The sequence below is a fragment of the Melozone crissalis genome, unplaced genomic scaffold (assembly GCF_028551555.1).
Source record: "Melozone crissalis strain CALT ecotype California unplaced genomic scaffold, PUWL_Pcris_2 ptg000045l_1, whole genome shotgun sequence".
NCBI classification, from domain to species: Eukaryota; Metazoa; Chordata; class Aves; order Passeriformes; family Passerellidae; genus Melozone; species Melozone crissalis.
In genome coordinates this window covers 16507575-16531264 of record NW_026535823.1, presented here as the reverse complement: position 1 = coordinate 16531264, position 23690 = coordinate 16507575, and the positions used below count along the sequence as shown (strand labels likewise).

Sequence of the window (23690 nt, the reverse complement as noted above, 5' to 3'; positions counted from 1 at the left end):
ACTCTGGGTCAAACCTAATAAATAAGGAGAATCATAATTATGTTTTATCTTTAGATATTTTGCTGTTTTGTTGCTTGCCTGAGAAAAATTCCACTTATACTGTTCAAGCCAGTTTATTTCTTTTGCAAAGGATGGACTATTTTAAATATAATTTCAGTTAAATATTTCTGTAGCATCCTACTTTTCTTGAGTTACTAACCAATTTACATCTATGCAAATCCTGAGTCCTGAAACACTAAGTTCATTCTTGTGAAGTGTGTTGCATTTACATGGGGTTGTTAAGTCTTGAAAAACATTTTACTGTGTATAATGGCATTGCAATTAGCTGAATGCTGTTCATAAGGCTAATTGCTTATTAAGGTCTTTCTCTTTCCTGTCACTCAGGACAGAAACAAGGGACTGATTTTCTTCCTGAATGTAGTATACCTACAGTTACTTGTATGAATTGCACTGAAGTGCCAGCTCAAATGCCTCTCTTTAATCCACAGTTTATATGTAAAATATTCTCTCCAAAACCTAGACATCAGGTTAGTTCTTATTTTTAAAAATTTCTGACATGTCAATTACAGAATCAGAAGTGTGGAGATTTCAGTCTTAGCAGGAATGAAGTGAAGCTGTCTGTTCAACATTTCCTGTCAGTTCTCCACTGCAGCATGCTTTTAACTTTCTCTGTTCTTGGTTGGGAACTGTGCCAAAAGGAAATGTCAGGAGTCTGTCCAACAGTTTGTCTCTTTCAGAATCTACATCCCATTTTGCAATTTGGGATCTTTTTCTGTAATGCCTATTAAGACTCTTACAATAGTAAGGCATCAGGGAAGAAATCTATTCCTCAATGTGTTGTAAAAGAACCAGGAGGGTGCTGTAGGTGTAGGAATTCTGAAGAGCTTTAGCAGAGGGACCCCACTCTGGGTGCAGTTTACTGTCCATAGCTGTAAGTGGAGGACTTAGGACTACAGACTTACAAATGTGGAAAAGGCTTTTCCAGTCAGTACTGTGCAAGCTGTATTCTATTAAAAACAATCCATGGAGTTTACAAGTGCCTCAGTTTATAGATTGATCAAATTCTGTATTCATCAGTTTTGATAATGCAGATTATAAGCACATGTAGGAGCATCTGCTTCTATTTTGTTTATTTGAAGATTATCCCTTAATCATGCAAGGTCCAGGTGTGCATTTTCAGATTTGTTGACTCAGGGAAGGTGCAGATAGTATTAAAGACCAGTCACATTATGCTGTAGTTACATTTATATTGTTGCTCCTGTGAAGAATTGAACCACTCAGTGAAGAGAATGGCAAGAAGAAATGTCCTCATTACAGGTTGCTCCTCAGGAATTGGGCTGGCAATAGCTGTAAAAATGGCAAAAGATGAACAGAAAAGATTTCAAGGTAATAATGTGTCTGTTCTTTATCTTTACAAAAACATACTACTTGAGATGATGCTGGTTTTTTCTCTGTGATTTAACAGATGGTTGTATTCAGTTTGGTGACTTGTTTCTGGTTTGTCTCCTCTTCTACTGTCAAGAAAATACAGAGAAAATATACTGATTTCTGTAAGCATTTGATATTTCTGTACCTTTATTGGAATGGAACAACTGTTGGAACTGAATAGTGTACACACACATGCAATGAAAAAGGACAGTAGTAAAAACCAAATATCTGAAAACATCTTTAATATTATGCTGCTCTGGGTATACATTCACAGCTGTGGGTAGCTTTGCTTCTGGCTACTAAAATCTGTACATATACAGGCCCATGCCCATTTGAAGACCAAAGCAATTAATTTAGGTAAACAGTTTCTAAATTTGCATTTTTTTCCTTAAAGCTCATTTCATTATTCCAAGCCTGTGTAGGCAGGTGAACAAAAGGGCTGGGATTTGTCTTGTTGCTGCAAAGCAGGGTATTTGCTGTGATTGAAAATGGATGGCAAGGGGAACACAGCAGTCTGTGAAAATTCAGTCTCTCATACTAACAGTATTTTACTGCTAACTGACTGGATGCAGATCTAGAGCTTTCTGAGCCATTAGGCTACAATAAAAACTAATTTCAATTTTTAGAAGTAGCTTACAAAATCAAATTTTTTTGCAACCTAAGGAATTATGTCTTTCGTTTTTTAATAAAATGATGGTTGTCCTGCTAAATATTGTGACTAAAAAAAGAAGGAAATCTGGAAGACAGAATTAGGTTTTGAGTACCTAAAAACAATTTAGTGGCATAATTTGATACCCATTTTTTAATATTTTGGTGCCAGATCCTTTATATATCATATCTATATGTTTTTCATTATTAATAGCTTCTTCTTTTTAATTTCTCGAGGATTTCAGAACCAGACTGGGAAATTAGTGACAATATATGTTGAAAATAGAATCTTTGAACTTTTAGTTTTTATCTGTTGCTATCACTGATGTTAAGACCTGGATGTAAAAGCACTGTTCTTTAACCCCTCTCAGTAGGAGTGGCACAATAAGGATTTGATTTCTGGTGTGTTGCAGTGTTTGCCACAATGCGGAACCTGGCCAAGAGGGAGCCACTGGAGGCAGCTGCAGGTCACAGGCTGGGCAAAACCCTCGAGATTAAACAACTGGATGTCTGTGATGAACAGTCTATTAAAACCTGTGTGAACAGCATCCCTGACAGAAGGATCGATGTCCTGGGCAAGTACAGGATGTGTGTGCTATCAACAGATACCAGAGTTCTGCAAAACACTGTCTCAAATACCCTGGAGAAGTCTTACTAGTGTATTTTTTTAAATTATCAAAGTAATAATAATTACATAGTATATTTGATTCAAGATTCTCAAGACTTCAAGCAGACATAAGTGGATTAAATCTTACCCTGCTCCCATGAAGTAGGGAAGCTGGTTTTCCCTGTTTACAAAGGAGAAACTTGATCACAGGGAAGTGTCTTGGATAAAACCATACATTTTTTAGTAAATGTGAGAAATTTTGCCTAAACTGGCACCTTCATGAGCAAGACTTTCCACCCTATTGATGAAGCATAGCACCCTATTGATGAAGCATAGTTACAATGAAGGTAACCCTTGTCTGTACTAAGAAAGCAACAGCATTGGGAATTAGCAAGTAAACAAACAAATGCAAAAAAAAATAGGGATATTTCCATTTTGCATTAAGAATTGAAATTGTACTTTACAAATCATTCAGCAACAAGTGTTTCCATATTGTTTTGCTAAAAATAAATACTAGTATCTTAGTGGAAATAAATACTTAGTATCTTAGTATTTTATCTTACACCATCAGCTATTAAATCTTATCTACTAGGAAATTATGAATCTGCCTTTTTTCTGATTAATTATTAAAGCAGTGCTTAACAACTATTTCTGCAAAATTTATTATACTCTAATTTGATGTACTACTTCCAGAGCAGAATGCCAGTCCTATCATCATTCCCCACTTATAAATATCCAGAAGGCAAATAAAAATCAATGGAATTGTGTGTTTGTTTATTTTGTTGGGGGGTTACTTCCTCTTGAAGATACATGAATGTTATTAAAAGGAAAACCAGACCAAAATATGGCTTGGTCTGTCACTTTTTGAAGATTTCTATTAATTCCTGTGAGTATTGACTGTAGCTACCAATTCTCAATACTGAATTATAAAAAAAACACAAGTAATTCTTGACTCATTTTTCTGTAATCCCTTAATATTTTTTTAAAGAAGGACTATTGAGAAATAAATTAGTTAAGATGAAAAATAACAGATAATTTAAATTTGATTAAAAGCACAATTAAAGAGAAAGACATATGGAAATCTCAAATGTGCTTGGAACACTCTAGTAACTAACATCTTTTAATCCTTTCTTTAAGGATTATTTAGGCTCATTTAATCCTTAATCCTCACATTCCTTTCAAATGCTTTCCAATAATGATTACAAGTTTATATTTATGGATGTTTTTGCTTGCTGTTGTCTCCAATTTTGTGCAGTGAGCAATGCTGGAATGGGGCTCATTGGGCCTATTGAATGTCAGAGCATTGAGGAAATGAAAACTGTGATGGACACCAACTTCTTTGGCCTGGTTCGGCTCCTGAAGGAGATCCTGCCTGACATGAAGAGGAGAAAGAGTGGGCATATAGTAATCATAAGCAGTGTTATGGGAATACAAGGTAAAGTTGGTTTTCCTCTTTACTTGAACTAAGAGTTCAGTGTTCAAAATCCAAAGCTTTCCTCCTTTTAGGGAAAAAAAAAAAAAAGTAGGAGCTGGCATATCTGACTCTTGTGCTTTGTAATGCTGAAGGTCCAACTATAAAAAGCAGCTGGTGAGTTTTATGCATCCAGATACTGTTAGAGTACCCAGGTACTTTCACAGCATTTTAGCAACAAAACATGCAGGGTCTTTTTCTTTTACAGTTTTAACTTAAACTCTACAATTTAAAAAAAATTTAGGTTGTATTTTTATTATCTGGAAAATAGGGCTTAGCCCTAAAGAGAAAATTACTTTTCTCTTTTCTCTTTTCTCTTGGAAAAAATTAGGAGAACAGACAAACATACTTACTGTGCTCTGCACAGATGTGATAGAATAAAATCCAATCCTGGACAACTGTACCACCTTTTTGTAAAGTTTTTCATCCCACAACACTTGAGAGTCAAATTTTAGTAACAGATAATGATAGTCCTACTCTTGTGTTTCATCCTGTCTAGCTGGGTTTTTTTAGTTTTTTTTTTATTACAGCTGTGGCATTGATCTTACATGGATTATTCTGCTGAGCCAACGGTCCTCCATCAGTCTCCAAGAATTGGTATTTTAATACAACACTTACCCTCCACCTCAATGGACTGATGTAGTGCTTTCTCTAAATCACTCAGATGCAAGCTGGATTTCTTGCATAATTGTATCTCCTGCATTACACTCAGCCTCTGTTTTCATCTAGAGCCTATTAAATTCTTGCTGATAAATAATGCAGATGGTATTATATTTACAGACACTTTCATATCTTAGACTACAAAATAATATCATCCAAGGAGACCACAGCATCAGCTAGGGGGAGGAAAAGCATTAGTCAAGCATTTTTGCTAGACTAAGCAATTTTGAGAACATTGCAAAAATTAGTATTTAGATTCAGTGTGCACAAGGATTTTTCTAATGTTTTTCCAGCATGACTGTAGAAATTTTGGGATGAGTTCTTAAAATCAAACTATTAGTATGTTGGATGAAATCACATTCTCAGGATGTTCTGTTTGTACCATCAGGTATCTTATTTAATGATGTTTATGCTGCATCTAAGTTTGCTGTGGAAGGATTCTGTGAAAGTTTAGCTATACAAGCACTCAAGTTCAAACTGCAGTAAGTATTGATCCACTGGTGTAAATGGCATTGATCCACTGGTGTAAATGGTATTGATCCACTTGTGTCAATTGTATTTTAGATAGTTTAAAATATATTCAGAGGTAGGAAAAATATCTTTAAAGCTTGGTGCTAAACAGATTGAGAAGCCCTTGATAACTGCACATCACAAAAGGCATAGAAATGACCACACTCTTCACATTATATAAGCAAATAAAAAGATCTAGATGTTAGAATAAACATGTTCTCTTGAACAGTTAAAGGTTATTTAGCTTTGGATAAAATACAGTTCACACAACACTTCTGAAAACAGATTCTTACATACAATATCACAGAAATAAGATCACTGTGATTTTTCCCCTTAGAAAGGACAATGGCCTTCTCAGGCAGTTCACAGATAAAAAAGTTCAAGGGCTCATCAGAGAGAGTGAGCAAGTGCAAACCCATCAGAATGTTACAGGGTGAGACACCTGTAATGAAGGAAGGTGGGAGGGAAGGGAGAAGTGTGATGTACTATTCCTAACATTTTAGATAGAATTTAGGAGACCAGTCCTGTTCATCATCTGTGGGACTTCAGGTTTGATTTGTCACATGTATATTCACACTTATTTAATTCTGCCACTATTCTTTGTGCAAACTCCAATAACTGGTAAATATCCATTGCATCTCTGTGTGTCTGAGCATTTAGGCCTTGTTGAACAAAAGACAGCTGCTGTTGTGGAATTTCAGAGACAGAACTGATTCTGCATATTGCTTTGCAAAGTTGGGAGGGATTTAAAATAAATGTAATAATACCTAATAATGTAATCATGCATAATAATGATGTAATAATACATAATAATGATATACCACAATTCATAATGAAATTTCAAGAGTATAAGACACAGCAAAAAGGAGGTTTTTATACTTTATACTTATAAAAGGAAGTATAAAAAGATTAATTCAAGGTCTAATGGGAAGAGTGATGGAAGAGAAAAGGCTTTAATTCCAGCAGTAGCTGGAATTCTGCTGTGAAGGTCAACAGCCTTTAGAACATCACCTGAAGAACTCAAGTCCAGTAAGAGACCCAATCCCAAGGAGTGTTTTGATAAACAAAGTGGCTGGGTGTTATTACTGCCTGAGAAAAGAACCAGGAAAAATCTGACCTGGAACTGTATTTCAGTGATTTGCTATAATACACTACTGGGCAAAATAAAAACTTTCAGATTTGGCAGCAGCCAGAATCTGTGCACCCACAGTAAAAATCTCTGTATTGTATTTTATTATTATATCGTGGTGGGATCTTAAATTATGTAACACTAACACCTTGACAAAGAAAATCCATGATTGGGCAATTCCCCCATCTCTTTCAGCTACTTCTAGGTTTATCATGAGAAACAAAGAAACCTATGCAGGATTTGGTCCAGGAAGTAATGAATTTTGTTACCATCCATTAATTCTTTTTCTTAATATCTGGTAAGTCCTTGTGAATAAATCACCCTTAGATTCCACAGCTGTGAGACAGCAGGTAACAACTGCACTCACTTATGTCATGAATTAAGTTACAGCACTTCTCTGATTATTAAGCTGTGCAGGTTTCTACTCCTGTGTGTGGGTGGGTAGGAGGAGCAGGACAGCAGTGATGCAGTAAGGATTGCCTTTACAGAAAGTGCTGTTGTTTTATACTGCTTGCTAGTGCAATTTGTCATGCTCCTTTTGGAGAAGGATTGAGGGGTGTATTTTCCTGGAGAATAGTCACAGCCAGGTAACCTTTTTTTTTTTTGAACAGGTTAAGTTTGATTGAACCAGGCCCAGTGGTTACAGAATTTGAAAGAAAAGTTTTTGAAGATGGAATGAAAATGGATCTTTCAGCTGCAGATGAAGAAACAGCTGAGATGTTTACTAATATTTACCTTAAAAATTACAAACAAATTTTCCAGAGCCTGGGACAAAGTGCTGAAGATGTTGCAGAGGTAACTCATCAAAAAATCATCTTCTTTTCTTTGTTGGTTTTTTTTTTTTCTTTGTATTTTATGAGTGCAGTGGTTTTCTGGTAGAAGCATTCAATTTAATTAAATGTAATGTATGCAATTAAAAAGTTTTTTTTAATTCAAAAGAATTTTCAGTCATTAAACAAAAGTCTACAAAATACTAAAAGAATGTTCATTTTGAAGTATTGAAGATAACTATGAATTGTAATTTCAATACCATTGAGATACTACATGCCCTTTACATCCTCTGGTGAAGTCTGAATATTCTGCATTGTTCCCATACATCCACCCAGGGTTCCCAACCCTGGTTAAGCTCTATCCTTCCCACCTCACTCAGGATCCCTTCACTGAGGGAAGTTCACACAGCCACCCCAGGGCAACAAGGCACAATAAAAGAAACATGGATGTTTCTGGTGCTTGGATCTTCCTGCAGGAAGACAAGTTTAGGCAAGCTCTGGTAGGGGATGATGATTTCAGGAGTTTGCTGCTAAGGAATAGCTTCAGTGTCAACTGAAGATTCCCAGATCTTGCTGCAAAAGGCACTGTCCTGATCCTTTAACAGTGACCTGCAAAAGAGAGGATCTACCTACTGTGGGCATATCCACCCACAATTGTCTGGAAGGCTACTCAGGATACTAAGTTGTCAGCTGCTATCACCATGGTATAGAGAAACAGAAATAAAAGAATAAATAAGAAATACTTCTTATGACCTTTGAATATTTCAAGAAAAATTTCTAATGATGTTCTAATAAAACTATACACAGGGTTTTACATAATTATAGCGCTTTATTCTTCTACTTTTCCACTGAAAATTGGGGTTTTACTTTACTATCTTGGTAAAGGTTCTTTTAAAATTCTATTTCTCCTTCTCTACAGCACACAGTAAAGATAATTCTTGCAGAAAATCCACCTTTTCGCCATCAGACCAACACCTTGTATACTCCAATGACAACTTTGAAGTATGCAGATCCAAATGGAGATCTACCCATTGACATATTCTACAAAATGGTTTTTCAGCATGACAAAATCTTCAGTGCAAGTCTCAACTTCATCAAATTGCTAAGGTGGAGAAGCAGAAAGAGCTTTGACCTGGGAAAACCTTCACAATAAGAATGAGATTATATAGTGCAGATTAGAATTACTTGTTGTAGCTACTGATGACACAGTGTTATTCAAATGCCTTTGCTCTGTAATTATGAAAAGGTATGCAAGATATTTGTTTGAGCTTAGCTAAGATATTAATTTCAATGTGTATCTCTTGAATGTTACTGTTTGCAGAACCTTGCAATTAAAATCCTCTAACTGTAGTTTTATTGTGTTTAGTGTTTGCTTTTTCCAGAGAGGTTTTCTTAGGAACAGGAACACTGACTGGTATTTGTGCATTCAATATTAACCTGACCTCGTTCACTTACTTGTATATAATACACACTGAGAGCTGTACAGTATGCAAATTATTTAGATTCTTAATATCATAAAAATGTTTTTACTTATTAGGATAGTGAAGCAAAGTGAAAATTTTCCAGGATAGAAATCCATTTTAATTTAGGTGAAATGTACATTTTTGAGTTGAGTCTGCGGTTAGAAATTGTAGTTATTTAGCCAGACTGCAAGGCCTAAGCTCAGTGAAGTTACTTCAGTGAAGGACAGAGATAAAGGGGAGGAGACAGAAGATGATAGAGAGAGACAGGGACTGCTGTAAGGCAAGTCAGCCTGACCTCGGAATTCTTTCTGATAAAAAGGAACTAGTGGTAAAAGTCACACGAAACACATAAAAATGAATATGTACGAACCTATTGTGAAACTGTATGCATATGTATTTCAGAGGTGGATAAAAGGAGATCTGAAGTTCTCAGAGGTACGCATGCCTTTTTTGAGGAGAGTTTTCTCTGCATGTGTCCGGCGCCATAATAAACATACTGAGCTTTACTACTTTTATAAAGTTGTGAGCTTTCTTCCTTTCTCTGCAAAACAATAGAATTGGTACAGTAATCACTCAATCACACTGGCATTCTCATTTCCAAAGTCAGATCTATTTATCAGCAATGTAAGAGAAAGTCTTATCAATCTTAAAGTGTAACTAGTAGAATATTTATTATTAATATATATTATAATATTCTGAATGCTTCCTTTATATGCAATGGTTACTAGCATATTGCACTTAGTGAGCGATAAAATGGTTTTTTATCCTAAAATAAAATATCTTCTTACTGTCTGGGTACTACATTTTGAAAACAAAGTATTGTCAGTAATAAGTAATCTCAATCCACACAATGCCTTCAGTCCTTTCGGTGTCTGACACAGAACCCTCCTGTTCCAAGCTATCCTAGTAAGTATGTGTTAAACCAAAATTCTCTCATGGAGATCAGGTCTTTTCCCTTGTTTGTTCTCAGCCCAGTCCTCCCAGCGGCCGAGGCCGAGCAGGGGCCGTGGCTGCAGGGCATTCCCCGCTGCTGCCCGGGGCATTCCCGTGCCCTGACCCCGGCCCGCCTCTGCCCGCGGAGGCACAGGCCGAGTGTCCCTCGGGCCTGCGGGCTTTGGCTCCTCGGCACACGGCAGCAGCTGTCCCTGGCTCACCCACAGAGCCCAGCGCAGCTCCCTCCCATGCCGGAGCTGTCCTTCTCTTTCCCTCAGTACTCTCTCACAGAGCCAGCATCGAATTCCGTGCTGGGACTTGCAGCAGCCCCGCCCTGCCCGACCCTGCCTCTCCCAGAGGAGCTTAAAGCTCCTGCGGGAACCAAGCACTGCGGCTAACGCAGGGCTCGAATGCCCGGCTCCCTGTGGAGCTGTGACCCTTTAGGTGGGGCCCGGGGTGCCGAGGCATGCAGGGACCTCCCTAGGGCGGCAGGCCGGGGACTGAGGGGACAAGAGCGTCCGCCGCAGCCGCTGTGCACAACAGGAGGCCCCAGGCAGTTCCTAACTCACACCTCCAGGAAAACACCGGGTGCCCGGAGCCCAACAGAGGTGGAACAGCAGCGAGGCTGAAAGGAGAAAGCGGGAATTAAAGGACAGCAGAGTGCTGGTGGGGCTGAAGGGAGCCTGGCGAACCCCCGCTCTGCAGGCCGAGATCTCCTCGGCACCTGCTGAGGGCCAGCACAGGGTACGGGACAGAGGCATCCACAGAAGGGCTGGGCCTGCCGGGAGCCCCTCGGTGCCGCTCAGCTGTGGCTGTGTCTGGCCTGCAGCTCGGGCTGGGCTGCATTCCCGGGCACTTTTTTCCCTTTGCAAGGCAAGACCAGGACTGTGGGTTTAATGAGCCCTCCACAAACACTATCGTGGTCTGGCTAATTCTGTCTCATACAACCACCACACTACTGGTTATGGAGTGAAAGCATAAAATAGAGTGTAATAGATGGCTGCCGAGGAAAACCAGCCCTGCCTGCAAATCGTGAATTAACTGCGGATGAAGCACCGAGCCTGTCCCGCTTCGGGGACAAGCCCGGCGGGGCTGTCGGATCCCCTGCCACTGCCGGAGCCGAGGGGACGGGCAGGGGGCTGGGTGGGGCCCGGGCGCAGCTCCCGGCCCAGGGGGCGGCTGAAGGACCCTTCACTGCCGCCCGCACGTGGCACCGAGGCCTTTCCGGCGCTCCCGGCGGCGGAAGCTGTTCCGGCTTCCGGCGGAAGCGCCGTCCCTCGCAGGTTGAGCCGGAGTCGGAGCGTTTCCGCCTCGCGGCCGCCGCACGCCCGGGGCCAGCCGAGCCCAGCCGAGCCGCGCCGCGCGCGGGGGTTCCGCCGCTCGCCTCCCCTCAGACCGATCTTAAGGCAGCGGCGCCGGCGGCCGAAGGATGTGGCGGAGGCGGCAGTGGCAGGCGCCGCGGCCGAGGGAGCCCTGAGCCCGAGCAGCGCTTCCCGGCTCCGCGACCCCCCGGCCCGGCAGCGACCCCCGGCCCGGCCCCCGCCGTCCCCCGCCCCTCAGGCGACGTCGCCCTCCGCGGCCCCGCCCGCCCCCGCCGGGTCCCCGCGCCCTGGAGCCCCGCGCGGGCGCTGAGCGCAGCCCGTGAGCCGAGCGCAGCCAGGATGGCCTCGTCGTCCGGCAACGACGACGACCTCACCATCCCCAGGGCTGCCATCAACAAGATGATCAAAGAGACGCTGCCCAACGTCCGCGTGGCGAACGACGCCCGGGAGCTGGTGGTCAACTGCTGCACTGAGTTCATCCACCTCATCTCCTCCGAGGCCAACGAGATCTGCAACAAATCGGAGAAGAAAACTATCTCCCCGGAACACGTCATACAAGGTGAGCAGCCGCGGCCGCCGTGCCGGGTCGGGCACCTGTGAGCCGCTCCTGTCCCGCACCGCTTTTTGCTCCTTTGCTCTCCGCTTGCCTGTAGCTACGTAGGACACAAAGGCAGGGCTGGTGAGGGTGTGGAGGAGAAGCGTGTGCTGTCCGGCTGGCCAGGCGCTCTGTAGGAGAGGCTGTCTTTGTGTGGTTAGAGCGGCTTCCCAGCCTGCTGCTCAGGACCAGCTCCGGTTTTGTGCTTCAGAGAACCTGCGGTGCTGTGAGTGAAGTCACCATATCTCTTCCTCGTACCTGGGAAACGAGGTCTGCTTTTTCGAATGGAGACCTCGTGTTTTAAGAATCTGAATGTAGTAAATGTCTTTATAGTCGGAGATTGATTATGTGGGGCCCAGGCTTTATTCCATGGCAGTGTTGTCTGAAATCTCTAAAGAGGATATTTCTTTAGGGCTGTCCTTACAGTCTCATTGTTTAATGTTGGATCTTCGTATCTGTTGCAGAAGGCATTTAAACGTGACCTATGCCCTTGTATCTTTCTGTGCTGCTGACTTACACTTCTGCTTGCTTGAATAAAAGGCGAGTTCTCCCTCTGTCTCGTTTGTTTTTCTTTAAATGCTGTCGCAAATAAGGAGTTTTCTTGCCTCATCCTCAAGTCTGCGTTAGGCATAGTTTTTTGTCAGAACTCATGTGCTTTGCTTCTTAAGCCGGAGCTGTTGATACCGGTGTTTGCTGCAAGCACATTTATAGCAGCAGTAGTGAAAGAGTACTTTACTCGGCTACCTAGTAGAGATATTAACAGCAGCATTTTGGTACAGCTGTTTTCAGGGCTGTGATGGTATCAAGTTAATTTAAAAAATGTTGTGGTTGTATGATTTTTTAAAGTAATATTTGCTGTTTAAGCAAAAAAAAAAAAAAATGGTTCGCTTGAAATTTATTAACTTGCTCACCAGAAGAGGTTCAAGTACTTAACTGGATCATGAACTGCAAAAGAAAATATGTAGCATGTACGAGCTTTAATGTTAGATGAAATGCACCTACGCTTGCAAGTTTAGTAAAGTAGCTCCATCACAGAAGCCTAGGATGTAAAGTAAAACCTGTGCTTGCACATGGAAGCATTCTTTAGGTGTGATGCTTTTTAATGCATTGGTAGTTTTTTCAAGTCACCACAAAAAACGTTTGAATTTAGTTCTTAACACAGGCATATATATGATCTTGAAGATTGAGGGCAGTAAAGGATTTATGTACGAAAGTATTTTGTACCCAGTAGTGGTGGTCTGTAGAAAAAAATTCACCTATTTCTGTCCTAGGCTTAGTCTGGGTTTTTTGGAGAACAAATTGAAACTAAAGTGGATGTGCATAACATCAGCAGAGATGGTCCCATGCCAAGTATTTTGCTGGGTTCTATGTCCTTGTGTTATCACATCTTAGGGTTAGAAAAAGTTATTTTCAAATGAAATCTATACTTTGTAGTAAAATATTGCAATGTATCAATTTGTGTAATGTTCTAGAGATGAAATGGATTTTCTGCTGTGCTTATGTTTAAGGAAGCTGTAATTGCTATTAGCTCCTTTCAGATGCTGGTCAGCTGGCAAATGATCCCTCTGTGAGGTTTGAGGGCTTTGGCTGCCAGTTTGGAAACAGTGATTGTGTGTATAGGTAGAGTGTTTCAGCATTTTCATCCATCTTCATACATTCTAGATACTTGCTATTTTGAATGCCTCTTTATGCAGCAGCCTCGCGACAATGACGGAACAAATGAGGCAATTGAAATCTGTTGGTTGTGGTCTCCCTTGTATCTTTTTCCTTCTGAATGCTTAGAAGTCAATGAGGTTAATGGCCACACCTGGTCCAGCCTAAGCACAAGGTGCTGCTTAGACGAGGCTTTGGTACTCTCTGAGAGCTGGATCTGGCATTGCAGATACAAGTGACCCCGTGGCTTTTGAGAATTTAGGGCAGAGCAGGGCTTCCTCTCAGGTGAGTTTGCTGGCTGACTGGGGCTGTAAACTGTAAACAAGAAGTTCCTAGATTGGGAGCAAGAAGCAGGAAGGTGTTTTGCTGGGCCAGAAGAGGGGGAAGAGGCACTGTGCAGTTGGTGACACTGCCTCTGGACTGTGTGGAGGTGAGGTGAAGCTGCCCTTGGTCACTGTGCTGAGGTGTTTGGCATGGTGGTGCTTGAGACACCCCTTCCTTTGCTGCCCTGTTAAAGTGCTTGTGTGGCCCTGTGCTGAGCAGGAGCTCTCTCCACCCTTGGGTTATACCTCAGACAGATGAGGTGTTTGCTTGTTACTGTGTGGTGGCACTGGCACAGTGCTGTCAACAGCCTAGGGAAGGGAAAGCAGAGGCTTCTTGCATCCCATTAGAGACCTGATTTGATAGATGCTCTCAGACTGTGCCAACGCTCACTGCTGGTAACAAAATGCAAGACAGCTTTCTTGGAGAATACCCCAAAGCATCAAGACTATGTAATAGTTGTAAGTGGAGATCTCCACGTTTGTTGTTGAGTTCCACCATCAGGAACCCAGCTGTGAATCTGCAGCTCTGGAAAGCAAATGAATGTTCTTCCATCCTGGAACAGAAAATGGAATCATTTGAGTGTTATGACTTGTGACAAAGCAGGCTTTTTAGGAGAAATGCAATTTTCGTTAAATTCTGAAAATGATGACTTGTAAAATCACCTTTTTTATGAAGTTGGTTACTTTGATTACTTGGTCTACATGGAACTGTTATGCAGTAAGGTAGGCTGTGGATTGATGTCAAATCTTGTCTCTTCTTTTCATGGACTGTTAGGATACTGACAGTGTGTGTATTAGCACTTGATTTTAAGAGTCTCACACGACTGTTCATGTTTGGGATTTTATTTTGGAAGTTCTTTTTTTCTTTGAAAGGAGCAAAAAAATTAAAAGACTCAGATATTAATGACTTGATTTTATAAAATAAAAGTAATACTAACTATGTGTCACTGATTACTCAGAGACCTGCACCTTCATGCAGTCATTAAGAGTAGGAGGAAACTGAGGGAAGGATAATTGTGATCTGGTGTTTGTAAATATGAGTTGTGTTATCCCCCTCAAACGCTATGTTTTGGAATTCAGCTGTTTACATTTGGTGGGATAATTCTAGTCTCAGGAAGATACTGAACTTTCAGCAATCTGGGTAGGATGGTATGTTTAAGACTCAAAAAATAAAAAGGCTTTGAGTTTTTATGAAATAGCAGCTCTGATAGAGTAGTAAGCACTTGTCCCATGTTTTAGCACCATGCTGGTATAAAGGGATTCATATTCCTTCCATTCATATGATTCTTATGTGTTCTGTAAGCCTTGGTGTGCTTCAGGAAGATGGTAAACTTTGTAAGTTGTTTCACAGGCAGTAGAATTTTGATGCAGTAGATTTATGATGCATACATCATAATCATTTATGGTTCTTTATAGCTTTGTTATATTGAATAGTTGTAAAAATCTGTCTTGGTTGTATCACATGGGGGGGTTGAATTTTATTTTTGTGTCTGTGCTATATTCAATTCACAATTGTAAGTTCTTTGCATTAATTTATTTTCTTTTAAAGACCATGTAAAGTTTCTGTAAAAACACATCTTGCTGTTAACTTCAGACTCAGCAGTTACTCATACTCTGATGCAGCAGATTGCCAAGCCTGGTCTTTGGACAAATACCTCTGGTTTTGCTGTGATGGTTTGTCTTAGTGATGTTAGACTTGTAGATTTCTTCAGTTTGGTTTAAAAAGTATGACTTAAAGAAGTTTACTGTATATACTGTTTACATTTTAAAATTGAATGAGTTCTTAAATATGTGTAGAATATTAAGATAACCAGTTCTGGACTGTGAGACATGGATTTGCCTCCTCTCTGCTGAGGCTGGATGAAACAAGCTTCTGAAGTTTTTTGGTAATTCTCCTAGAAACTGTGGGCTAATTGGAAGAAGTGTTTCCAGTGTCTGTGTGTGGGCTGAGGCTGAACTGGCATACTGTCTCTGAAGTAATTTGATTATCTCTAAATCAGTTAAATCAGTTTGCCTTTTAACTACTTTTTTTTTAAGAAATAAGTATGATGTGAATTTCTTTGCCAGGTGTTCCCTGATAAAGGGAAGGCAGTGCTGTGTGACTAGAGGGCAGCACCCACCGCCCTGTTGAAGAACACAGTGTGTGAGTTGTCTGCCTTAGTCCAAGCTGGAAGCTGAAAACTTATAGAATGCCCTTGGGTTATTGTTTAGATTATGGTACCATGATGTGCTGCTGTAGTTATGGCTAGGAAAATGTTGCTTACAAAACTGGTGTTAGAATATTGTCTGAGTTACTGTAAGAAAGATCTTGTTTGTAACCAGTTGTTGGTTGCTGTTGTGCAGTTTAGTGCTATTTCTTAGCTTGTCACAAAAGTTTGAAATTAAGATAAAGGTTAAAGCAACTCTTGTATTGTAAACTCTGAATTGTGTAAATGCTGGAAATTAACCATGTTTTTTATTAAACTGATACTTGTTTCTAGTAGAATTGGTGTTTATGTAATGTTTCCAGTATATTCTGTAGTAGGTTCACTTTGGGTGTGTGTGGAGGCATGTCGTAGTAAATGGTGCATGAGGAAACTGCCTTTTGTCACATGGGCTACCTGGGTTTTTATAATCCTTTCCATTACCTTTGCATTCTTTAAAAAAACTGTTGTTGCAGGATATAGCTGCTTTACCGATTTCTTTGGGCAGATAAAAGTGCAAGATTTTAGCTTCTGAATACATTTTAATGTGGAGATAAATAGAAGGGGTTCTGTTGAGAAATAAAACAATAAAGAGCTTATACATAACTTTATATAGCTTTATATGTGTGAACTATGCATTTTATATAGAGGAATTTAGATACTAAAAGACAAAAGTTAAAATTCGGCAACCCAACATAATATTATTTATTTCTGCCTTTTTGAAGGATCTGTGATCACTTTACATGCATCACTTCTGCTCTGCTATAGATTGCTAATTTACCTTCTACTGAAGACTTGCAAACCTGGAAAGGTAGAATCTCTGAGAGAAAATTCAGATAGAAATTCAGTTAGGAAGGACTTCTTAACTGTATAAATGTTGTCGATTCTGGTATAGAAAAGATGGGGAAAAGAGGTCTTTTGGAGAAAAATGCCTGTCTCTAGCACAATGGATCTGAAAGCCCTGAATGCTCTGCAAGTACAATCTTCTTTGGTTGTACTTGACAAACCTTAAGTTTTTTAGCCTAAAAACATGTATTCCTACAGGACATAGCAGAAAAGAGAGGGAAAATAGCTGTCAGATCTTTTTAAGAATAGAGATAAGTAATTAGTACTCTATCAGAGCTGCTATTTCATCAAAACTCAGTGTTTCTATTTTTTGAGTCTTAAACATACCATCCTACCTAGATAACTGAAAATTTAGTATCTTCCTGAGGCTAGAATTATCCCACCAAATGTTTGTCACCAGATGATAGGAAAGTTACCTAATGTTTTGCGTTTTTTGTTGTTTTAACTAAACAAATCAATATCTATTATCTGAAACTTTGTAAAAGGTAAACAATGTCTTTTCTCCTTTTTTTGTTTTTTTCTAGCGCTAGAAAGTTTGGGGTTTGGCTCCTATATCAGTGAAGTCAAAGAAGTCTTACAAGAATGCAAAACAGTAGCACTAAAGAGAAGAAAGGCCAGTTCACGCTTGGAGAACCTTGGCATTCCGGAAGAAGAGCTACTAAGGCAGCAACAGGAATTATTTGCACAAGTAAGTGAAGCAATACTTGTCCTGATGGGGTTGGAATAATTCATGCTGCAGGTCTAGGGCCACACAAATGTGTGCACACCTCAAGAAATATCCCCTTCCTTGGGAACTGATGTGGCATCTAAGGTGCTATTGACCGTGGCCTGCTTGAATTGGCGAATCTGAAGTTAACAAATAAGAGGCTGCTAATTGATATTTCTGTGATTTGACATACAGGACTTTGTATGGGAACATATTTAATATTCTAGCTTTAAAAAGCATGGGGTTTTGCTGCTCCTTGAGTATTTCCAGTCTATCATGGAGAATACATTAAGAATTAGTTGATGAAGTGAAAGAATAACAGTTGGTTTCTAGGAAATTACCCATTTTGAAGCATTCAAAAGTGAAAATGGCTTTTCTGTTTCTGACCATCAGTGCACAAATGTTATTTCTTTTACTTGGAAACAAACTTTATTCTTGGCAAGACTATAATTGAGTGAATTCATGCATAAATTTTTAAAGAGGCCGTTGAGGCATGGAAAAAGCATTTGCCTGCAAATAGTGTACTCACATACACACACACGCACCCACTCACTCTGCTTCATCCCAGCCTTATCCCCTTCCAGCTTTCCCAGATAGTCTATCATCTCCCAGTTTGACTAAAATCTTATTTATTTCTTTCTCTCCACCATCTTTCTCTCGACTACTCTTAGTTTGACAAGACCATTGTCTAAACGAAGAGCTTGGAAAATTATCTGGTATTGCTCTTTTCTCTTAACCAAGGCCAGAGTCTTATTTTCTCACTTTGCTTACTCCGATTTCCTCTGATGAAAATGCTTATTCAGTTAATGTCTGATTACTGTGACCTTCTCTCCCCTCTGCAATACTTTTATCTTGCTGAGACTGTTGTTTTTCATCTCATGACATGCCAACTACTTTAATCTTTATTGCATGATGAATTTTAAGGCATTTAAAATTTCAGCATAGCATGTAGCTATTGCAATGAACTAGTTATGATCAAGTCACATGTAACTAACTCTTGTTTGACTGTACTGAATTAGAAGGACCATTATGACTGCTTCTGGATTTTGGAGAAGATTTACAAATAGGCGTTGTGTACCTATTTGATACCTGTTTTGTACATACTATTTTGTGCAAGTAACTCAGTGTGATACACAAAATAAAAAAGCAGCAAAACCAAGGTGTATTAAGGGTATCACTGAAAAAAATAAATTAAAAAAAATTTCTGAAACCACCTAATGCAAGCCACACTTCATCTAAGGAATAACAACTTGAAGAATATTCTTTTAAAATTCTGTTACTGTGCCTTAATTTCTAATTTAAGACAGTGCATGCCAGTTTGACGAGATTGTATGAATGCTTTTTAAAAATAGTATTTGGTAATATGGAAAATGTTTGCTTAGATTCAAGGATGACAGTCTCATTTTTCAAAAATAGTAGCTGTAATGTGCTGTTGGAGGTACTGTAATTAGTCTTAAAAATAGTTACATGCATACATGCTTATTTATTTGTGTTAATCTTTTTAATATTCTAGAGCATGACACTAATGCTGACTTCTTGCTCTATTTTGAAAATACCTGCCTGTTATTGTTATGAATATTTGATCCCTCTAGCTTGGATGGTTGTAAATATTTGAAGTCAGGGAATGTCTAATCCCAATATTCATGTCTAAGTTTTTGTGCAAGACAAGGGTCTTCACAGGTTTGGGTTTTTTTTGGGGCTTCCTCACTGGAGTTGTTCAGTAAATGAGTTAAGTTTACCAGATGCTATAGAGCTTCTTGGTCATTCCAGCTCAATGGAATTCTCGGTATGTGGGTTTTTTCTCTCTTCCCATTTCTGCAATGGTGAAGTGTTGTCATTACAGATGTCGCTGTGAGGGTGGGCACTGACAGAGTGATGCATCCCGTGTGAGGTGCTGAGCTCTGTGTGCTGGAGCATGCCCGTGTGTCAGCTCTCTGAGTGTGCAGTTACCTTCACTGCACCGGCTCAGTAGGGAGCCCCCTCCTGGCTGATAAAATGTGTGCCTTCCTACGTGGACAGATGCTGCTGCCTTTCCTTTGAAACCTTACGACATCTTAAATTGTGTTCCACCCTTGTAACTGTGCTACCACTTGAAGTTTGAAATACTGAAAAGTTTTCATGAGAAGAGATTTCTACTTCTGTATTTTTTTACTGCCAGAACAGAGAAAAATGTGGCACTTTGTAATAAAAAGGGAACACTCACCTTTTTTTCACATTGCTAACTTGATAAACAGGGTTGGATTGTTTTCCAGACGTTATCTTTTGGCATCTTGTAGTTTGCAAAACTGAAAAAAAAATTGATACTTTGGAAAAAAAATGGGAAAATTCAGTGAGTGCAGTAGGATTAGAAAGGAGATTATAATAGTCTTAGTGATAACTTGTAAAAGTAGAAGAGTAAAATAAACTGGAAATTTTTCATTTTGAGAACATTTTCTTAATGGTCACCCATAATAGAAATTGAAGTTGTAACTGTAACACAATTAATTAGTATATTGCTGAAATCAACAGGAGTTACCAACAAACAAGTGAAAACCCTGGAAAGAAAAATCAAGATTCATCAGCTGAACTATTTGAAATGTTTTGGTAGAATCTTTTGTACTTTTCAGTAGAAGTCTGTACTTTTCTGTAGCAAAGCCATCCTCAGCTGTCATACCTGAATTTGAGAAGACCATGCCTTGCTCTGTTTTGCAAAGATTGCTTAGCAAAGTAAGATAATGGCTTGCTTTGTTTCTGTGATAATGTGTGTCTCTGTGGTTCAGTTGGATGATTTCATAATTGGAAGTTTTGGTATTTGTAATCAACAAAGCAATGCTGTTCTCATCTCTGAACTGTGATTAAATGTTAAGATCTCTTGGAACTGATGTCTAAAGTTTCCTTTGCTTAGCCTCAGTTAAATTTTTCATTAGTTAGTGGTTCAGCACAGTTGTTACAGTGGACCTTAAGTACACTGGTTTCTGTCTGTTGTTTTTGTAAGTGTAAGGCCTCAAAATAGTGGTGTCTTCAGAGGGAGAGAGAGTATAGCTAAACTTCTTGGTACAAATTAAGGTACTTCTCAATGTGGTTTTGCATATGCAGTTAATAAAGAAATATATTTTAGAAGGAATCTGCAGGTACAGATAAAAATGTGTTGAAAGAGAATCTGTTCTAGAGATTCTTCATGAGCTATGTATGGCCTTAACAATTAAATTCGTGTCTCTAGGCTAGACAACAGCAAGCAGAACTGGCACAGCAGGAATGGCTACAGATGCAACAAGCAGCTCAACAGGCACAGCTCGCTGCTGCCTCAGCCAGTGCATCCAATCAGGCAGGATCTTCTCAGGATGAAGATGATGAAGATGATATCTGAAAATCACCAGCTGAGTTGTCTTACTAAGAAATACTTTTCCTGCACAATGAAAACAGTGAAATGAATGCTTACCTGTAAGTTTGTATGCATCGTGGACTGGCAGTTGGTATTCTAGGGGTGTCTGCTGTTGTGTGCTGTACATGTATAAACTGTCTTTTTTGAACTCTTGAAGATTTAAGGTTCAGTATCATATCAACTTTGGATTTTTAATGGTGTATATGGAAATTTTAGATAGCAGTGCGTCATTTATTTGATCAATAAACAGTGTTACAATAAACAACATGTTTATAAAATATAGTGAGATTTATACAAAAAGCTCTAAATCCACATTTGCATTTCTTCCCTTTTAACTAAACTATGAAATCTTAGAATTTTTAATTGTTTTTTGGGGGAGTGGTACAGTAGGCATAATCTGTTAACATGAAAAAAAAAGTAGAGTTCAACATAGAAGGGTCTGAATTCTTAGTTCTTTTTAAAATGAGGATGTATATGGCAATAAATATTATATATGCTCGAATACCACACTTGTTAAAATTTGAAAATTATACATTTTCACCAAACTAGGAAAAGGTATGTTTAATAGGAGTTGTACAAATTCAGTCTTTTTTTTTGTATAGGGGTGGAAAAAAAATAAACCCATGGTTTTATTATGACATCCTTTTGACAGTCCTAACTGAGTATTTCACTTCAAAGACTGCCTGGTTTGAAGAACTAACTCTTCTTTTACTTCACTCCAGTTTAATGTTAACTGTTGTTGATGGTATTTTGTAGTCCAGATTTATTCATATTGTTGAAATATAAAGCTGGAACTTAAAGAAACAAAATTGTTTTCTGCTGATGTGACAGGGAGTGATTACGTATTTAAGACCAAGAGGGCAAAAGCTGACCCTAACAGCATGTTTGTCAAAAAAGAGAGAATTTATTTAACCTTGATTAGTCATTGTCAGCATAATGCTAACATTCTCCAGACTAGATTGCCACTGGATTACTAAGATACCTTGTTGAGAGACAACATTTTCTTCACTCAAATTGGTTTGTAGGTAAGTCCAGGTTTCTGATAAATTGTTCCCCAAGAGTGATCAGTAGCAATACATGAAACAGAAATGATATACTTGTCCTTTTGATAGTTCTGTTGATTTAATGGATGAGCAGCTGTCCTTTGTGTTGAAATAAAGCACAGTAGTGTCCATTGCTGAGTTTTAATGTGTTACTTGAAGTAATACTGGCATATCTTCTGGTACACTAATCTGAGCAGACTAGAAAAGCCACTTGCATGCTGCTGTAGTTGACCTCATAGCTCTCAGACGATGGGGATGGTTTTACCAAATGATGTCCTCATGAGTTGCTCTAGTTGGAATTCTTGAGGAGGGCTGCAGCAGTCTGTTTACATCAGGATGCAAACAGCAAAGGGTGGACCCATTTTTACAAAAAGATCTGAACAAGATACAATTGGCATGTATTCAGATCTCAGTCACATAGTGACTTTTGATTTAAATTTGAGATGTTTTAAGTTGCATATTGAATAAATGTGAACATGTCTTTAAAACTAGTAATGCAGTGAAAATTCAGAAGAGTATTTGTTTAAATGTTTAAGTTTAAAAAAGAAAAAAAAAAACAACTTTCCTGGATACCAGATAAAATGTTAGGCAAGGTTTGACTGAGGAAGTGGTTTTCTGTAAAGGTTTAAGTACCAAAGGTAGAAAATCTAGTCTAGTGATACAATGTTAATGTGCAGTGTTGGCTTTTCTAATTTGTACTGTAACACCTTCACACTTTCTATTTTAAATGAGTCTTTTCCTTCTAAATAATACTAGGTATATTTTCACACCTTTCTTTTCTGATGCAGAAATCAGGTTAACATTTTACTGCATCTGGTATGTATGGTGTAATGTTTGAATTTTTGTGACCTTTCTTTTTGGACATTCTTGTGCTTTTTCATATGCTGTATTCTTCAAGCAATAAAATTCTGATGTGTTTTTATAAAATTGCTTTTATATTTAATGAACAGTCTGTCTTCTTCATTTCCTTTATAAAGAAGAAAAAGACTACTGAAGCCCTGTTTTTATTTTGGCTTACTGGACACTTTTTGTGACCTGACATCTTTGCAGCCAGAGTGATGTTGGATTGGATTGCTGTGCACTGGGGTTGTTATTGCTTGCAAACAACATATCTGGGCTTGACCTGCTCTCTTTCCTCTTGGGAATTGCATTTAGTATTTATGTGTTTTTATAACTTGACATTCTGCACCTGAGAGCTGCACAGAAGCTGCTGTAGATTGTGTACCAGCTGCTGAAATGCTTTCATAAAGTGAAAGGCTACAGGCAGAGGCTGAGGTAGTAAGAATTTCATGTAGTCATGATTAGAGATTACTTATTCAGCCATTCTTCCCCAAGTATGAAAATAAACTCTGGCACTTTCAGGAGAATCTTCACTGGTGTTTCAACAAACAAATTTTGTATTACTTTGCTGTTGTGCTTCCATGGAGGAGCTGCTCAGCGAAGACAGATTTCTGAATTTATGGTACCCCTGATGATTTTGGTACACCAGGTACATAGAGCATAAAGTTTGGTTAGTGAACTGTATTGTTGCTTTGTCTCACAAGAAACATATATAAGGATGTGTCTGTTTCTTAAATATTGAGTTGATAAGATTATCTGTGGGTTTTCCATAATTACATTCAAAGTGCTCAAGTGACTTACTCATGAATTCTTTCTATTCTTTTACTTTAATAAAGTGCACATCTGCATGACATTGTGGATAATGAATATAGTTGTATTTACTACACTGAGGTACTTTTAAAGGAGTATCTGAGGAATTCTAAACATCAAATGCCTTAAATGGTATTTGATGGGATTTCAGTAGTTGCATGTGGCTAAGTGAGCTGCATTTTGAAACACTGGAATTTCTGCCACAATGGAAAATGTCCCTGAAAATCACAAATATAAATTATGTTCTTCAGATTTTGTAAATCTCCACAAAGGAGGACTGTGAATTGTAATGCTTGGTTGATCATTTTGTATGGCAAGATTGTTTTCAGTTGAAACAAAGCCGAGTAAAGGTGACTTAGCATTTGAAACAATGCCAAGTAAAGTGACTT

At 39.1% G+C, this 23690-nt stretch overlaps 2 protein-coding genes across 2 annotated transcripts; both read left to right on the top strand.

Annotated features, from left to right (window-relative positions):
* The first annotated feature begins 1289 nt into the window (after positions 1–1289).
* Positions 1290–8416, top strand: LOC128943024 (retinol dehydrogenase 8-like). Its single transcript, XM_054285790.1, has 6 exons — positions 1290–1386; positions 2490–2651; positions 3939–4118; positions 5203–5296; positions 7065–7248; positions 8143–8416. Exons 1-6 carry the CDS (start codon positions 1290–1292, stop codon positions 8374–8376), a joined length of 951 nt encoding a protein of 316 aa, XP_054141765.1. The 3' UTR covers positions 8377–8416.
* Positions 8417–11206: 2790 nt separating this feature from the next.
* Positions 11207–22594, top strand: DR1 (down-regulator of transcription 1). Its single transcript, XM_054285793.1, has 3 exons — positions 11207–11500; positions 17066–17229; positions 20447–22594. Exons 1-3 carry the CDS (start codon positions 11281–11283, stop codon positions 20591–20593), a joined length of 531 nt encoding a protein of 176 aa, XP_054141768.1. The 5' UTR covers positions 11207–11280; the 3' UTR covers positions 20594–22594.
* The last annotated feature ends 1096 nt before the right edge of the window (positions 22595–23690 follow it).